This window comes from Protopterus annectens, chromosome 1.part0 (genome assembly GCF_019279795.1).
Source record: "Protopterus annectens isolate FY-2018-M chromosome 1.part0, PAN1.0, whole genome shotgun sequence".
Lineage (NCBI taxonomy): Eukaryota > Metazoa > Chordata > Ceratodontiformes > Protopteridae > Protopterus > Protopterus annectens.
This window is the reverse complement of record NC_056725.1, coordinates 168311662-168330185: the sequence shown is the minus strand read 5'-3', so window position 1 is coordinate 168330185 and position 18524 is coordinate 168311662. Positions and strand designations below refer to the sequence as shown.

The 18524-nt window shown below is 45.9% G+C and overlaps 1 protein-coding gene across 2 annotated transcripts in view; it reads left to right on the top strand.

Annotated features, from left to right (window-relative positions):
* The window catches only part of LOC122788278 (alpha-actinin-4), a 1502973-nt gene that overhangs the window by 208884 nt on the left and 1275565 nt on the right, over positions 1 to 18524 (top strand). For both annotated transcript variants that reach the window (XM_044055436.1, XM_044055378.1), the window contains exon 2: positions 11240 to 11354. In XM_044055436.1, the coding sequence (XP_043911371.1) occupies positions 11240 to 11354 (115 nt within the window). The remainder of the gene's footprint in view (positions 1 to 11239; positions 11355 to 18524) is intronic.

Here is an 18524-nt window from a genome sequence, read left to right as displayed (position 1 = left end):
ACACTAGATTTAAAGGAAGCATACCTGCACATCCCAGTCAGGGAATCTTGCAGAAGATGCCTATGCTTCAAAGCAGGCTACACGCACTATCAACTCTCTGCACTGCTCTTTGGAGCTAGGCACTTTGACTTGCCTACTGCGCCCAGGGTATTCAGTCCTTGCATTTTGCAGGCAAAGAAAGTCAAATATACCCATACCTGGATAATTGTCTAATTTAGGCAGAAAGCCAGGACATGCTTTTGAATAATCTGGCCTTTGTACAAAGGGTGTTAACTTGTCTGGGGTACACCATAAACGAAGAATCACACCTGGTACCCTGTCAAATTATTTTCTTGGGAGCAAGCTTGAATACAAATTCCCAGATGGCTTTCCTAACGCCAGAGAAACAAATTAATTTGACAACCTACTTCAAAAAACTGGCCACAAAGACCCAGCTATCTGCAAGGAAAATACTGCAAGCTGTGGGGTTCATGGCCTCCTGCAGTCTTCTAATTTCATATGGAAGACTGCATATGAGGAAACTACAATGGTATCTAAAAAGCCTATGGTGTCAACATTCTCAGGACCTAGAATCAATGATTCCTATCATACTTTGTCTAAAGGTAGAGTTCCTTTGGGCAGACGCCTGCCACCTAAACAGGGGACTGCCATTCACTTTACCCCCTGCCGCCCAAACCCTAACAGACGCATCATACTATGCATGGGGGGCTCTCTTGGCAGGGCAGTGCGTTCAGGGCAAATGGAACACAAGTCAAATGCACCTGCATATCAATCAAAAATAAATGTTAGCTGTACAGAATGCTCTGACAGCCTTCAAGGACCACATTCTTCCAGGACAATTAGTGGTAAAGATGGACAACACTACTGTTGTGTGGTACATAAAACAAGCAGGGGGGAACCCACTCATAACCTTCTGCAGACTAGCCATGGCTCTGTGGAACACAGCCTTGCGCTACCAAGTGCACCTACGAGCTCAATTCCTGCCAGGCAAGCTAAATACACTGGTAGACCTAAGCAGAAATCTCATGGACCCACACGAGTGGAAACTGTATCCAAAGATGGTCAAAATTTTGAGAAACAAATGGAGCCCAGAGATGGACCTTTTTGCCTCTTCTAAGAACTTCCAGTTGGACAAATTCTGCACAGGGACTCCCCACATACAAGCTTGGAAAGTGGATGCCCTGTCCTTCACATGGAAAAATCTATCAGTTTATGCCTTCCCCCCACTGCCTCTCAAGTGCTACTAAAGGTCAAACAGGACAAACAAAGGACAATATCTTTTGCACCAGACTGGCCATGCCAACAATGGTACCCCTCTTGCGTAGTGTCACTTCTGGAACCATGGCACCTGCCTGACCCCTATCCTGCTGTCCCAGCAGGAGGGCCAGATTCTACACCCACAGCCTCAAACCCTGAACCTTGAAGCCTGGCTGATTTCATGATCTCTCCATTACCATCCCTCAGTAAGCAAGTGATGTCATTCTGGAGTCAAGGAGGCCTAGTACTAGAAAATTCTATGCTGAAAAATGGAAAAGATTCTGTTCCTGGAACCAAACACAGGAGATGGACACAGCTGTGCCTAGTTTACAGCAAATTCGTCAATACTTAACTGATGCTTCACAAGGTCCTTTCCATTTCTTCCATCAAAATTCATGCCTCTGCCATTTCAGCTCCTAGTACAGAGCCACCCCTCTTCTCTCGTCTACTGCTGAAGCAATTCCTCAGAGGGGCCAAAAACTTAAGACCGCCCAGGAGAGCCCCTACTCCAGCCTGGGACCTTAAACTTTGTATTGGAAAAAATCGCTACCTCCCTTTGAGTCAGCTGCAAATGCAGAGTTGAAATTTCTTTCTTGGAAAACAGCCTTTCTTCTAGCCATCACTTCAGCAAGAAGGGTGTCTGAATTACAGGCCCTCATGGCAGTGGATCCTTTCACACTCTCTCATGCGGACAGGGTGTCCCTCAGGATCAACCCCTCCTTTATACCAAAGGTGGTATCCAGTGTGGCCGTTAAGCAATCCATTCATTTGCCAACCTTCTTTTCTAATCCACAAAACAAAGGGGAACGAATACTGCACTCCGTGGACGTGCACAAACAACTTAGATTTTACTTGGACAGGACTAAGCCCCAGGAAATCTGAACAGCTGCTGGTTGCATTTGCTGCAGGGGCAGAGGGGAAGGTCATTTCAAAGCAAACCATTTCTAAGTGGGTAGGCCATTGCATGCATTTCTGCTGTAAGCACCATGGAAAACCGTACCTCACAGGGGATAAGACCACATTCCACCAGGGCTACATCTACCTCCACAGCCTTTCTCAAAGGTGTCCCTACCAGGGGCATCTTAGAAGCTGCTACCTGGAGTTCTGTACATACCTTCACAAAGCATTACCACTTACCAATATTTTCTAAATCCAGAGCTGGTATTGCCACTGCAGTCTTGCAGGGCCTTAGAGCTGGTCCTAATGCTATCCGATTGCCTCCTCCCTTCCTTAGCTTTAGGAATCTACCCAAATGTAATGACTGCAACAGTGAAACACTAAGGACATAGTACAGTTGTGTACACTTACCATAAATGTAGATGTTAGTGTATTCACTGTTGCAGTCCTGGTTACCCTCCTTCCAGCCCCCTGACTTCTATTGACTATACCTCTGTTCTTGCTTACTTTGCTTAAAGCTTTCTGGTGTATTTGCTTTTTTGTTGAAGATGTATAGAGAGATATATAGATAGAGGGAGATGGGCATGGAGGGAGGGAGATGGGCAGAGATAATTGCTTCCCATTATGGGGGCACCGGACATCTGGGACATGAAAACCTGATGTAATGGCATCGGCTGCATGCTTTATACCCCGACTACCTGACGTCATGGAAGATAAGACCGCAACTGATGCAGGACCCAAGACTTTGATAATCGGGCCGATTCGGGGCTACCTGCAAGCAGATAACCCAAATGTAAGGACTTCAGCGAATACACTCAAACATCTACATTTATGTTAAGTGTACACAACTGTACTTGACAGCACCTGACCTTTGTAAAGGGCCTACTGACCTCCCTGGGGTATACTATCAATGAAAAATCAATAGCCCCCACACAGTTGTATTCCTGGGAGCAAGCTTGGACACTGCATCCCAGATGGCATTCCTTACTCCAGGAAAAACAAGCCTACCTGACAGGCTACTTCTCTCAACTACCCACCAGAACCCAGTTATCCACAAGGAAAATGCTGCAAGCTCTAGGTTTCATGGCCTCCTGCATTCTACTCCTTAAATATGCCGGACTGCATATGAGGAAACTGCAATGGTACCTAAAAAGCCTTTGTTGTCAACACTCATCTTTGGGCAGCAGCATGCAGCCACAAGAGACTTCCCTTCTCACAACCCCATGCCGCCCAGTCCCTCACCACAGACTCAGACTATGCCTGGGGTGCACAACTGGACAGCAGGTGCATTCAGGGGCCATTGGAGCACAAATCAAATCTACACATTAACAAAAAAGATACTGGTGGTTCAGCACGCCCTGACAGCTTTCAGACCGCTACTCTCCCTGGGGCCTGTAGTGATCAAAACAGACACCACAGTGATGTGGTATATCAACAAGCAGGGAGGGACTCTCTCTTATCCTCTCTGTAGGCTCGCCATGACCCTTTTGCACACGGCCTCAGCCATGCAAATATACCCGCTAGCACAATTCCTGCCAGGCTCCTTAAACTGAATGGCAGACAACTTGAGCAGAAACCTGCTAGACCACGGAACTTTCAACCTTGTAACCCAGAAATGGGGAATCCCGAAGGTGGAACTCTTTAACTCCCACTCCAATCAGCTCAGTGCATTCTTCACCAGGGAACCTCACAGCAAGGCCTGGCAAGTGGATGCTCTGCCCTTCCAATGGGTAAACATCTCTATCTATGCATTTCCCCCTCTACCACTCATCTCAAGGGTACTGATCAAAATAAGGGAGGAAAAACCAAGGGCAATCTTGCCCCAGACTGGCTACACCAGCACAGGTACCCACTGCTGTGCAGCCTGTCGCCCATGGCACCTACCTCAGATCACAACACTCCTGACCCAGAAGAGTGGAGAATTCATACATCCACAATTGCAAACCCTGGATGTCCTTCAAGGATGCATCTGCAGTCCTAACAAACGGGTTGTCCTGGCCTCAGGCAGCCCTTCGGTCGGCCGGATTCCAAAGTCTGGGTCTGGCCTCGGCTGATGTCGCACTTCACCCAACGTCATAGCTGCAGTTCAGCGGGTATAAAGGCATCAGCCGACGCTATTTTCCCCGTCTTTCTTGCCGCGTGGCGCTCGAAGCAGAAGCTGTTCGCAAGTGCCGGTCGGTCAGAACCAGAGATTGCTACTACCGAAGACTTCTAAAAAGCTAAGTACCCCGTTGGGGACTCTTTCTTGCCTCAGCCGATGTCAGAAAATGTTGTCATGGCTTAGTGGTTCTGTACTTTGCTTCTGATGCACAGAGTCCTGGGTTTGAATCTTGTCATTCATTTAAGGCCGTGCCTGCTAAAACCCCCTCTCACAGGCCTAGCTCTAGTACCCAAATGCTTAGTCTAGCAGAGGATCTCATTTCTTTGATCAGGGGAACCCAGTCTCACCCTGACAGGGCCTCTCACCCACCTCCAGAGAAGAGGCCTAGAGCAGAGCCCCCTGAGCCAGTTTCTTCAGATTACTCTCTGATGATTCAGAAAATACAAATCCAGAAGGCCCTTATTCTCCTTATGAGGACTCTTTCTGCCTCTCCTCCTGAGGAATTTTCTTTTGGAGAAACCTTGCATGCTATGAGGGAACAATTTCAATGGCAGGGCCAGGATTTTTCAGACTCTAGGAAGAGGCTTAGGACCTTTTTGCATTTACCTCAGCATAGGCCTTTAGCTATTCCTCCAGTACTTACTGTTGTGGATGATGCATTTAATGATGCTTGTACTGCCCCTGACTCACTACCACCGGCCCCTGCTAAGCCTGACAGATACTACAGGGTTCCGGACACACATTATCATTTGTATAAGGCTCCTATTGCAGATCCTGAAACTGTTTCACAGGGCCCCAAAGCGGTAACAGCTGCCTCTGCCAAAAACCCCCTCCCCTCTGAAAGAGAATCTAGGGCATTGGAGAGATGGGGTAAAAAAGTTTATACTTCTGCTACTCTTTCGGCTAGGGCCTTAAACTGTCAATTCCACATGATTCAATATCAGGAATTTCTGTTAGATCAGCTCACTAAAAAACTTTCCTCGCCTGAGCCTTTAGACCGTAAGTCCCTTCAGGATTTGGTGCATAACACTCAGCAGGTCAGTAATCCTTCCTTAAAATGAGGCTATGATGCACTGGAGGCTTCCTTTAGATCAGCTATGACTGGTACAGTGATCAGAAGGCATGCATGGTTAAAAGAGCAATCCTTACCAGACCATGTAAAGGCAAAGCTTCTAGATGCTCCCATGGAAAAGCACAGTTTGTTTGGTTCCCCTGCACAGCAAGTGTTGAAGAAGGTGGAAGAAAAAGCTAAATCTGTCCAGACAGTCAAGGATTTCTTACAGGTCCAGCCTCCGAGGTTTAGTAGGAACTGGCCTTCCAAGAATTGGTCCTTTCCAGACACCACCAGAGCACAGAGAAGCAGAAATAGATGCCCTAGAGGCAGAGGCCAATCCAGAGGTGCCTACAGGGGACGTCAGTGGCAGCCTAACAGCCAGAGAAGTACTGCCACAGATCCAGCCACTACCACTTCCACAGGACAATCACAGTGACTTGGCTCTGGAACCGCCTACCAGGGAACAACTGGGAGCACCCTTAGGCAGAAAGTTAGCCTTATTTTCAACAAATTGGCATTACATTACAGGAGACAAATGGATTTTGCAGACAATAGACAAAGGCTACAGGTTTCACTTCCATACTCTTCCAAGGAAGAGAGGAATGCCAAACCTACCTCCAAACCAAAGGACAAATGCTCTACAGCAAATAGACCACTTACTGAGGATGAGAGCTATAGAAAAGGTACCGGCTATGGAACAAGGACAAGGATTTTATTCAAGGCTTTTCCTGGTACCAAGAAAGGAAAACCAATGGAGACCTATCCTCGACCTGTCCCGCTCTAAACACATCTCATTGTTCCAAAATTCAAAATGCTGACCCTACAGCAACTTCTTCCCATGCTGGGCAAGGAGTCTTGGCTGGTGACTCTATCTCAAGGAGGCATACCTGCACGTCCCCATACGACCAAATTGCAGAAGATACCTCAGATTTCTTGCAGGATCAGAGCATTATCAATTCTCAGCATTGCCTTTTGGCTTATCTACTGCGCCCAGAGTATTCACGAAATGCCTGGCATCAGTAATTGCTCATTGCAGGCTACAGGGAATTCAAATTTATCCATACCTGGACGACTGCCTGTTACAAGCGGACAGCAAAGACAAATTAACAAAAGATTTGAAAAAGGTTATTCACCTCCTGCAAGCCCTGGGATACACAGTCAACACAAAAAAGTCAAGGCTGATACCATCCCAAAGGATAACCTTCTTGGGTGCAGAACTGGACACATCAAACCAGATGGCATTCCTCACAGCAGAAAAACAGAGGCAGCTACCACTTTATTTCATGGCATTAACAACGCAGAACCAGCTTACAGCAAGGAAAATCCTGCAAGCCCTGGGTTACATGGCATCCTGCATAATATTAATTCCGCATGCCAGACTACATATGAGGAAGTTACAATGGTACCTGAGGAATTTATGGTCTCTGCACAAACACAGCCTAGAAACCCAAATTCCAATAATTCCATGCCTGAAGCAAGAATTCCAGTGGTGGGCCCAGGCCTGTCAATTGAACAAAGGACTGCCCTTCCACAGGCCTCACCCAAGCCAGACTATCACCACAGACACCTCAGACCTAGGTTGGGGGGCACACATGGTGGACAAGTGCATACAAGGCTTATGGACTCGAGACCAGATGAATCTACACATAAATCAAAAAGATATGCTGGCAGTAAAACAGGCAATTCAGACATTCAGACCATTTCTTCAACAGGGTCAATTGATGATGATGGATGGACAACACCACAGTTATGTGGTATATCAACAAACAGGGAGGCACGCATTCATATCCTCTATGCCGGATGGCAATGGATCTCTGGAATGTGGCCCTGAGCCTCAACATTCAGCTCCAGGCCATATTTGTGCCAGGAAAAGAAAATATACTAGCAGACATCTTAAGCAGAACCACCACGGATGCCCATGAATGGATGCTGCATCCAGATATCTTCAAAACCATCACAAGGAAATGGGGACTGCCAGAGATAGACCTGTTCGCATCCCCACACAACCACCAATTGAAAAAATTCTGCACAAGGACATATCACCCACTTGCTTGGAAGGTGGACTCCCTATCCTTCAGTTGGGAAAACCTGACAGCATATGCATTCCCACCTCTTCCTTTGATGCACAAAGTGCTACTGAAGATCAAAGAAGATCACCCGAGGATCATCTTGATAGCTCCAGACTGGCCGAGGCAACATTGGTACCCGCTACTGAGGAGTATGTTCCGGGAACATGCATGGCCTCTACCCCTACTACCTCTTCTGCTAACACAGAACAACTTCAAAATCCTGCATCCAAACTTGAAAATACTGCAGCTAGCTGCTTGGAACATTACATAAGACAAAATAACCCAAAACTTGAAAACACTGCAGCTAGCTGCTTGGAACATTACATAAGACAAAATAACCCAGATTTATCTCAAAGGGTTAAAGACATTATCCTGGAGGCTCGCAAACCCTCAACAAGGAAAACTTATTCAGCAAAATGGAAAAGATATCTGCAACCAAAGGAGTAGATGCATCATTGGCAAACATAGCTAGCATCCTGGAATACTTAGCAGAGCTTTTCCACAATGGTCTGTCTTACTCCTCCGTTAAGATTCATGCATCAGCAATTTCAGCAGAATACAACATGGATCCTCCAGTCTTTTCTCAACCTCTACTCAGGCAGTTTCTCAGAGGAATTAATGTAAAGCCACCAAGGAAACCACCATTGCCTACATGGGACTTGAACTTTGTTAGAAAAGTTGACACTTCCCCCTTTTGAACCAGCAGCAACAGCAGAATTACAGTACTTATCTTGGAAGACTGCATTCCTGCTTGCAATCACTTCAGCTAGACGGGTTTCTGAATTACAGGCTTTAATGGCAGTACAGCCCTTCCTTATCTTCCATCAGGATAGAGTATCCATGAGAACTAATCCTACCTTTATGCCAAAGTTGGTCTCCAGGGTATCATTAAACCAAGCAATACACCTACCAACATTCTTCCCCAACCCGCAGAACAGGGGGGAAAGATTGCTGCATACCTTGGATGTACACAGACAATTGCGCTATTACCTGGACAGAACCAAGAACAATAGAAAAACTGACCAGCTTCTGGTAGCATATGCAACAGGAATGGAAGGAAAAGCAATTTCAAAACAAACAATCTCAAAATGGATAGGAAATTGCATTAGATTTTGTTACTCTTTTCATGGAAAGGTAACTCCAGAAAACATCAGACCTCACTCCACAAGGGCTACAGCCACTACTACAGCTTTCTTACGAGGAGTGGCTACCAAAGACATTTTAGAGGCTGCTACTTGGAGCTCCGTGCATACATTTGCCAAGCATTATAATCTACCTTTATACTCCAGATCCCGAGCAGGTTTTGCCACTGCTGTTTGCAAGGGATCTTAACTACACCATAAATCCTTAGTGCCTCCTCCCCCAGTTTGGCTATGGTATTCTACCCATTTGTTAGGACTGCAGATGCATCCTTGAAGGACATAGTACAGTTTTGTACCTACCATAAATGTAGATGTCCGAGAGGTATGTATCTGCAGTCAGGATTACCCACCCTCCTTCCCCTCTGTGGTACTCCTAGGGTATTTGCCCATCTTGTAGCTAGCTGGGGGAATCTGTTATGGTGTATTTGTTTGTATATATGTATATACATGTTTATTTCTATTTGCTCTCTATTTGGAAACATTTGCATTTATCCAAATTTAGCCTTCCTAGTGGGCACCTGGCATCTGGGGCAAGAAACACTGAGGAAAATGGCGTCGGCTGATGCCTTTATACCCGCTGAACTGCAGCTATGACGTCGGGTGAAGTGCGACATCAGCCGAGGCCAGACCCAGACTTTGGAATCCGGCCGACCGAAGGGCTGCCTGAGGCCAGGACAACCCGTTTGTTAGGACTGCAGATGCATACCTCTCGGACATCTACATTTATGGTAGGTACAAAACTGTACTTTTGTTCCCCGATCTCTCTTCCAGCTGGAAGCCTAAGCAAACAAGTCCTGGATATTGCACATGGGGCCAGACACCCCACAATTCGAAAAACTTATGCTGACAAGTGGAAAAGGTTTTGCACCTGGATCCAGGATAAGGGAGCCGAAACAGCAGTCCTTCATACCTCTCATCCTGGATTACTTAGCACATCTACTGCACAGAGGTCTATTCTCTTCTATTAAAATTCATGCCTCTGCCGTCTCTGCTCATTACAGCACAGAGCCACCTCTCTTCTCACACCCTGTCATCTAACACTTCCCAAGAGGGGCTAACAACTAAGGCCACCCAGAAGAGTTCCTACCCCAGCTTGGGACCTTTAACTTTGTGTTGGAAAAGCTCACCCTACCCCCCACTTGAGCCTGCAGCTTCAGCAGAGTTAAAATTCCTCTCTTGGAAACAGCCTTGCTTCTGGCCATCACTTCAGCTAGAAGAGTTTCAGAGCTACAAGCACTCATGGCTGTAGAGCCCTTCATTTTTCCTGCTGACAGGGTCTCCCTCAGGACTAACCCATCCTTCATGCCTAAAATGGTGTCCATTGTGGCAATCCATTTGCCCACTTTTTTCCCGAACCCACAAAAAAAAGGGGGAAAGGTTCTGCACTCTAGATGTGTCGACAGCTCATTCTATCTGGTTAGGTCTAAATCTTTTAGAAAAAAACTGACCAACTTCTAGTCAGCTTTGCAGCAGGGGCAGAGGCCAATCCATATCCAATCACCAAATGGATAGCACACCATCTATTTCTGCTGCAAACAGCACGGGAAACTGCCCCCAATGTGGGTCAGTATGCATTCCACCAGGGCAACCTCCACCTCTGCAGCTTTTCTCAGAGGGGTCCCCCCAGGGACATCCTGGAGAGTGCAACGTGGACTTTTCATACCTTCGAGCATTATAGGTTCATTACCACTGGCCAATCTTCTCCAAATCCAGGGCAGGCTTTGCCACTGTAGTCTTGTAGGGCATCCCAGCCCCTAGGCTTCTTGACTGCCTCCACCTTTTTCAGCTTTGGGAATCAACCCAAGTGACAACTGTAACAGTGAAACGCATAGAATATAGTACGATTATGTATACTTACCATAAATGTAGATGTTGGTGTTCTCACTATTGCAGTCCTGGTTTCTTCCCCTCCCCTCACACTTCCCCTCCCCTCACACTTCCCCTCCCCTCCTCTGTCTCTCTCTCTCTCTCTCTCTCTCTCTCTCTCTCTCTCTCTCTCTCCTTACAGGGAATTTTTGGTGTTTGTTTTCTACTGGTGGTGGTGTTCTTCCTTCATAACCTAGCTCCCTATTTGGGGGGGCTCCTGACAGTTGGGGCAAGAAAAACTGATGTAATGGCATCGGCTGCCTGATTTTTATACCACTGACGACCTGATGTCAGTCCTGGAGCGACAGCAACCGACGCGGAAATAATAAGCCTTGTGGTATTAGGGCCGACTGAGGGCTGTCTCTGGCAGGGTAAACCCAAGTGTGAATATACTAACATCTACATTTATGGCAAGTGTACACAACTGTACTTTCTGGGTTGGCTACATGCAGATGTCTGTTTATGGCTCTGACATGCAAATTGTATGTACTGTAATATTGGAGGCATTCTTTGCAGTAGTAGTCCATTTAGGTTGACAATTGCATGAAATGTATGCAACTTTCAATGTCTGGGCTAACCATACCTTAAAGATATACTGTGGTATACAGATACCGCCATCTAAGGTTGAAAAGCTGTGAAATGAGCTAAAGGAAACAGATTCTCTCTTTGGGGAAGTGGGGTAAAGTTTCAAAGCGGCTATCATTTCACTGAGCTTGTCGGTTATATGCAGTATCAAGGCAAGCAGTAAGTATTTCGACATTATGCATATTAATGGTGGTTCAGTTTTGTTTCAGTTTAACTGCATCTAATTTAGTAAAGTTGTCAGTTTACTAAAATTGTGTTGTTCTTTCAGACTTTCACAGCATGGTGCAATTCTCATTTGAGGAAAGCAGGAACACAGATAGAAAACATAGATGAAGATTTTCGAGATGGATTGAAGCTTATGTTGCTACTAGAAGTTATTTCCGGTAAGACAACTCCAGTTTTCATGGAGTTTTATATATATGTTTGACTGTTAATTTGGCATGACTGGTAGCTTAGATTTAGAATTTAATAGATTTATTCTGGAAGTGTCTGACTTTAAAAGTATGGATAACTTGTAACCACCACAGACCAGTAGAGTAAAAGTATACAGAAGATGTTTTTGTAGGACAGAGGTAAAAATAGACGCATGGGCAGTAGTAGTATTACTGTTATTTCCAAGCAGTCGTGTCTGCTGTTTAACTGAGTAGCTTATGCTTGCAGCCCTGAGATTAGATGCCCATGTTAAAGAAACTGTTCATGCTGTAGGTTCAAGTATGAAAGTCATATACCCACAGGAAATACCAGACTTGTAAGTTGGATGTAGTTCTGTGTGGGTGGGGTGTGTGAATGAAGTGCTTTGCAGAAAGGCTAATTTACTGCTACAGTACAGCCACCAGTCCAGTCAGGGTTTCCAGGTGACCATATTGGCTGTCCACTTTAGTCATGCTGCAGGATGGCTTCATTTATTTTGCATAATGTCTGAATCAGCCACTGTCATCTAGTACAGGTGGTACCTTGCAATTCAACCGTAATCCATTCCGGAACAGTGGTTGAATTGCTAGATGCCATTTCCCATACAAATGTATAGAAAATGGTTTAATTTGTTCCTGGCTCAAACCAAATTAAAAAAAAAAAAATACACACTCAAAAAGAGGGGAAAAAGTAGCTCCCCATGACTTGAAGTGTAGAACATCTCTTAAATGGAGGCGAGGATGTGGAGGTGGAATGGAAGACTGTTGTACATTCCTAAAACTATGGCTCGCATGTCGCATACAACTTCCTGTTAGCTTGCATTCTTAGATGAATTTAACATGTTTCCTGTCCGGCTAAAATGAATGATCCTAACATTGTGTGATTAGCAGTTATGAAATGCATATCTGTTGTCTGGTTATGGTTAATACTTTATTTAGTTCACTTTAATGTTTTAATTTATAACTTAAACATCTTACAGCATTTTCCTAGGCAACACCCCCCAAAAAAGTAACAATACAATGTATACTGTTGTCTTTTGTTTCCTCTCCAGTACTGTGCTCAGTGGCTCCCGTACTTGGCTTATTCATTTTGGTGAGTCTGCATCATACACTTGTGCCCATTCTCTGTCCAGCCCCACCAGTGTCCATGCCAAAAACTGAACAAGCCACTACACTTGGTCTTTACTTGTTGAAGGGCAGTCTTCACCCTGTCTTTCCTCTGTTTTTTGGCAGGTGTAGGTTAAGAAAAAAAAAAAGGCCCAGGGTGACTTGTTTCTCCCTGTTCTTTGGGATGGTCTTGAAGTGGTACATAATTGTGTTAAACGAGTCAGTCTTCCTGTTGACATCACCGGTGTTGGGGAGCCACTCCAAGACTGTAGCCTGCACCTTCTCTCAGTTTGAAAAATTCTTTAATGCAAGCTGTTGGCATAGGTCCTTTTCTTCTAAAGATGAGGATGCCAGGGAATTTTCCCTTTTTCTTTTAACTGCTGATTGCAAAGTGTTGTAAGTTCTTCCATTGTGAGATTGTCGTCCTGGTCTTGTAGCAGATGTTCTTGTTTCACTGTTGGGAGTAATCAACTGTGGGTTATCCCTGCTGTGGTAGCCACTGGCCCGAATACCAGAGTCCATGTTTTTCTCTGGCTTCTGTTGCTTCCTACCTGAAGTCAGGTTGTCAGTGCTGTAAAGGAAGGCAGCTGGCCCCATTACATCAGTCTTTCTTGCAATGGAGCCCGTAGCAGAAGCAGTTTGCAAGTGTGCCATTCGGTCATTACCAGAGTTTGAATTACAGCTGAAAACATCTAAAGCTAAGTACACCGTTGGGAATCCTTTTTTGTTGCTCTAACAGATGTCCGAAAAAGTTAACAATTGACTTGCCTGTGGAAAGCAAATACCACACAGACTTCCATTTGTACTGTCACTCGTTTAGGGCCAGACCCCCATTGCCAGTTATGCAAGAACCATTTGTCATAGGGCACTTATTGTAACCAGGTATTTTCGTGTTCAGTCTTCGCATTCAGAAATGGCGTCAGCCAACAATTAGTAGACATTCCGAAAAACAAGGATAAAGATAGACCACACAAGGCTAAACCTTCCAACTACTACCGCTAAGCTGGTCATCAGTTCTCTGGAATTCAGTGAGGTGCCTTCGCAGCCCCTCCTGGCTTGATTTGATACCTTTTGCAGGCCTCTACTGAAACCCTTTCTGAGTCTGGTATTACGCAGAAATATTCATAGTCTTCCGAGCCTTTGGTTGTCTCTGCCTTGGTTGGGTCTGGAGCTGCGATGCAGGCACTGGCTTCAGAAGAGGTTTTTCACACTACAGAATCTAGACAAAAACAGACTTGTCTGTTTCAGACCAATAGATACTCTTAGAGCAGAAGTAAAATGGGGGCTAGAGGTAGTTTTCCTAGGAGTGGCCTTGCTTCTAAGCCTACCACCCCAAGCTCAAATGCTTAAACTGGCTGAGTATCTTATCGCCCTTATCAGGGGTAGTCTGGCCACAGCTGCTAAAAGGAAGATGCTGTTCTGAAGTACTGACAGAACAGGATTCTGAGGAGTTTGATTATTCAGATTTTGTATTGGAACAACCTGACTGCTTTTGAGGATTCAAATGCAGAGTAATCCATTCCTTCTGCCTCCCCACCAGAATATCTTTCCTTTGGGGGAAACCTTTCACACCCTAAGGGAACATTTCCACTGGGAATCCCAGGACTTCCCTCAGTTTAAGGAAAGAAAGAGTTTCTAGATCTGTCCCAGCACAGACCCTTGGCCATCTCTCCAATCTTAGAGGTGGTAGATGTCTACCATGAATCCAGTTTAACTCCTGACACTCTCCCATCTGCTCCCAGAAAACCTGACCGGTATTAGAGTACTGGATTCCCACAAATAACTGTACATGAATCCTGCCAGAGGTAATTACACAGGGACCAAAAGGAGCTAAGGCTAGTTTTGCAAAGAATTCTATTCCTTCTGACAAGGACTCCAGAGCTCTGGACAGATGGGGTAAAAAAGTATACACCTCTGCAATCTTGGCCATCGGAGCACTCTACTGTCAGATCCACATGTTTAAAGTATCAGCAAGACACTTTGGAACTATTAAAACAAAATATTTCAACTGTTCCTGACTGTGCTAATTCGAAAGTTAGCAGATTTACTGCACTCTACTTGTCAATTTGCTAAACACTCATTACACTGTGGATATGACACCCTAGAAGCCTCAAGAAGGGCAGTTGTCTGCATCTGTCATTAAGAGACATGCATGGTTGAAGGAACAACCTCTCCCTGGACATGTCAAATCTAAGTTACTTGATGCACCCTTGGATAAGGACTGCTTGTTTGGAAAAGATTTCCTTCAGGTACGACTCCCTAGGTTAAGCAGGAATTTTCCCTCAAAACACTGGTCCTTTCCTGCACCTAGCAGACTTGGAGGCAAGGTAAGCCTGGCAGGGACAGACCACCCGGACTCCTATCCCAGGGACAGCATAGAACCAAACAGTGGACCACTTCCATTCCAAAGGCAGGGAGTTCTAAGCCATTTCTCTAGGACGAAAACTTTCAATGACTCCTTCCCCCTCTGCCGTGGTTTCTCTCAACAAAAACTAGGAGGAAGGCTCTCCCTCTGCAAAGAAAATGGTCTTTCTGTAACAAAAGATCAGTGGGTCTTAAAGTTAATTTTTCAGGGATACAAATTCTCCCAACGAACTTCCAATTCCAAGAGGGTACCCAGACTTGCCTCCAAATCAGTGGGTAGAGGCCTTGAAACAATACAAACTGTCCTATCCCAAAGGGCAGTAGAACCTGTCCCCTCAGATCAAGCAGGCAAAGTCTTTTATTCCAGACTTTCCTTGTTCCCAGAAAAGAGGGCACTTGGTGCCCCATCCTGAACATCTTCCCGGTGGTCCCCAAATTCAATATGCTAACTTAACAGCTGCTGTCTGTGCTGCCTATCCTGACAAAATGCCTGGTTAGTTACCCTAGATCTAAAAGATGCCTACCTCCTCATCCTCATAAGGGGATCCTGCAGGAAATTCCTTTGCTTCAGAGCAGGCTCACAACACTTTCAGTTCTCTGTGCTACCCTTTGGCATATCTAGTGCTCCCAGGGTAGTCACCAAATGCTTAGCCCTGGCCATAGCCTTTTGCAGACATAAAAATATACAAATTTACCCTTACCTGGACGACTGCCTCATTCAGGCAGGCTCCTCCAGGACTTCCCCTTTGTCAAAACCCTCCTAACCTCCTTAGGGTACACCATCGAGAAAAAAATCAAGGCAAACTCTCTCCAGGATTTTCTTGAGAGCACTGCTGGACACAGCATTCCAAATGGCCACCTTATCCCCAGAAAAGCGGAGCTTCCTGCCTCTTACCCAGCTGGCTTCCAGCAGTCCCCTCAGTGTGAGGAAGTTCCTCCAAGCCTTGGAGTACACTGCATCTTTCATTATAATTTTACTGGCCAGGCTTCACATGAGAGAACCTCAGTGGTATCTAAAGAACCTTTGGTGTCAGCACTCTCAAACTCGAGACCTCTCTACCTCTGAGCCCCTGTATACGGGCCAAGTTTCTCTGGTGGGCAGAGGCCTGTGCCCATAACAAGGGTCTTTCCTTCACCCTCTGCCCAGCTGGGCAGACCATTGCCATAGACATAGCTTGGGACTCTTGCCTAGAAGGCATGTGCACATGGTCTTTAGGATGCCCAGCACCTTCCCATGCACATCAACCAGAAAGAAATGATGGCAATACAAAAGCCACTGACATCCTTCAAACCCCATCTAAAGCCTGGGATTCTTAGCAAAACGGACAACACCACAGTAATGTGGTACATCAACAAACTGGGAGGGACCCAGTCCTACACTCTGTGCAGGCTAGCTATGAACCTCTGGATGACCGCCTCTTTCATAGGACTGCACCTGATAGTCCAATACCTACCGGGCATCAACAATACCTTGGCAGACCACTTGTAGAAACTTGACCCCCCACGAATGGCAGCTCCACAGAAAAATCTTTTTACAAATCACTTGGGCGTGGAGGACTCTAGGTGGATTTCTTTACTTCGCATCTCAGCAATCAGCTGAAATAATTCTGTACCAGGGAGTATCACCACCTAGCGTGGAAGGTGGATGCCCTGACCTTCCCCTGGAACACCCTCTTTGTGTCCGCATTCCCTCCTCTGCCTTATTCCCAAGGTACTGATCAGAATAAAGGAGAGACCAAAGGCCATCCTCATTGCTCCAGATTGTTCCAGACAACATTGGTTCCCCTTACTGCGCAGCCTGACCTTGCAGCTTCATCTGATCTCAGACCTCTTAACTTAGGTGGAGGGGAGGAAATGCTGCACCCTGACTTGCAGACTCTCAAACTATCAGCATGGCTAATACTGTAAAGGCACAAGGAGCCCCTGTTAAGCAAACGTGTCCTAGACATGATCACAGAGGCCAGAAGGCCCAGCACCAAAAAATATTGCACAGAAAAATGGAAGAGATTCTGCTCCTGGAGCCAGTCCAGAAGGGCAGTAATTCGCAACCTTTCATCCCCCCTTATCCTGAACTACTTAGTGGAGCTACTGAATAGTGGCCTCTCCTTTATTAAAATCCATGCTTCAGCCATTTCTGCTTATTTTGATACAGAACGACCCCTGTTCTCCCATTCTTTGATTTAATCAGTAGGCCATCTACTCCAGCCTGGTACCTGAATTATGTTTTGGAAAAACTAACTCTACCACCCTTCAAACCTGCTGCTTAAACAGAACTAAGATGCCTCTACTGGAAGACCGCTTTTTTCCTAGGTATCCCCTCACCCAGAAGGGTTTCTGAACTTCAGGCACTGATGGACATTGAGCCCTTCATCTTTTCATGCAGACAGGGTCTCTGAGGACCAATCCCTCCATTATGCCCAAGGTGGTATCTAATGCAACTATCAACCAGGCCATACATCTATCAGTCTTCTTTCCTAACCCTCAAAACAAGGGGGGAAGAATTCTGCACTCAATAGATGTGCACAGCAATAGCTCATATACTGTCTCGACTGTACTGAACCTTTCAGGAAAACAGACCATCTACTTGTTAGCTTTGCCCCAGGGGCAGAGGGGAAGCCAATTTCCAAACCATTTCCAAATAGCTATCGCACTGTATCCATTTCTGCTACAGATTGCATGGGAACCCCCCCAGTCTATTCAAACCCTTTCCACTAGGGCAGCCGCTACTTGCACAGCATTCCTCAGAGGAATCCCCACCAGGGATGTCCTGGAAGCTGCCACCTGGACTTCTGTCCATAACTTTACCAAGCATTACTACCTACCTCTGTTTTCCAAGACAAGGGCAGGGTTTGCCTCTGCAGTTCTGCAGGGCATGCTGACCCATTCCTAGTTCTCTTACTAAACCTACCAACCTTCTCAGCTTTGGGAATCCTCCCACAGCTGATGACTACAACAGTGAAACACTAAGAACATAGTACAGATGTTCTTTGTTTCGCTGTTGCAGTCATCACACACTGGTTATCCTGCCAGGGATAGCCCTCAGTCGGCCCGATTACCAGAGACTTAGAATTTCTGTGTTGGTTGCTGTCATTTCAGGACTGACAGGTCATTGGTGGTATAAAAACAGGCAGCAGATGCCATTACGCCAGTCTTTCTTGCCAAGGAGCCCGAAGCATAAGCAGTTTGTGCGAGTGCCTGTCTGCCGCTACCTGAGTTTGTTTCCAAAACTGAATGTTCTTGAAGTCTTCTAAAGCTAAGAACCCCATTGGGGATCCTTTTTTGTGCTCTAACCAATATCAGAAAAAGTAGTTGTCTCTCCTGTGGAATACCACACCGGGATTTCCATTCTTACTGAGTCATCTGTTTAGGCCCAGACCATGACGTACCTTGCTGCCAGTTTTGTGCTTTGTTCAATGCCCAAACTATTCGTAGTCTGGCCCTTATTGTAGCTAAATACTTTTGTTCTTGATCTCCATATTCCGAAATGGATTCGGTAAGCCATCAGACTACCAAGCTGGAAAAGCATAAGGATAAAGACCAGACCGCACAGGTCAAAACTGCTGACTATGCTTCAGTTAAGCTAGTCACCAGTTTGCCAGTACTCTATCGCTTTCGCAGCCCCTGATGCCTGCTTCACTGGATTCGCAGGCTGGTATGCAGTGAGACTCTTCT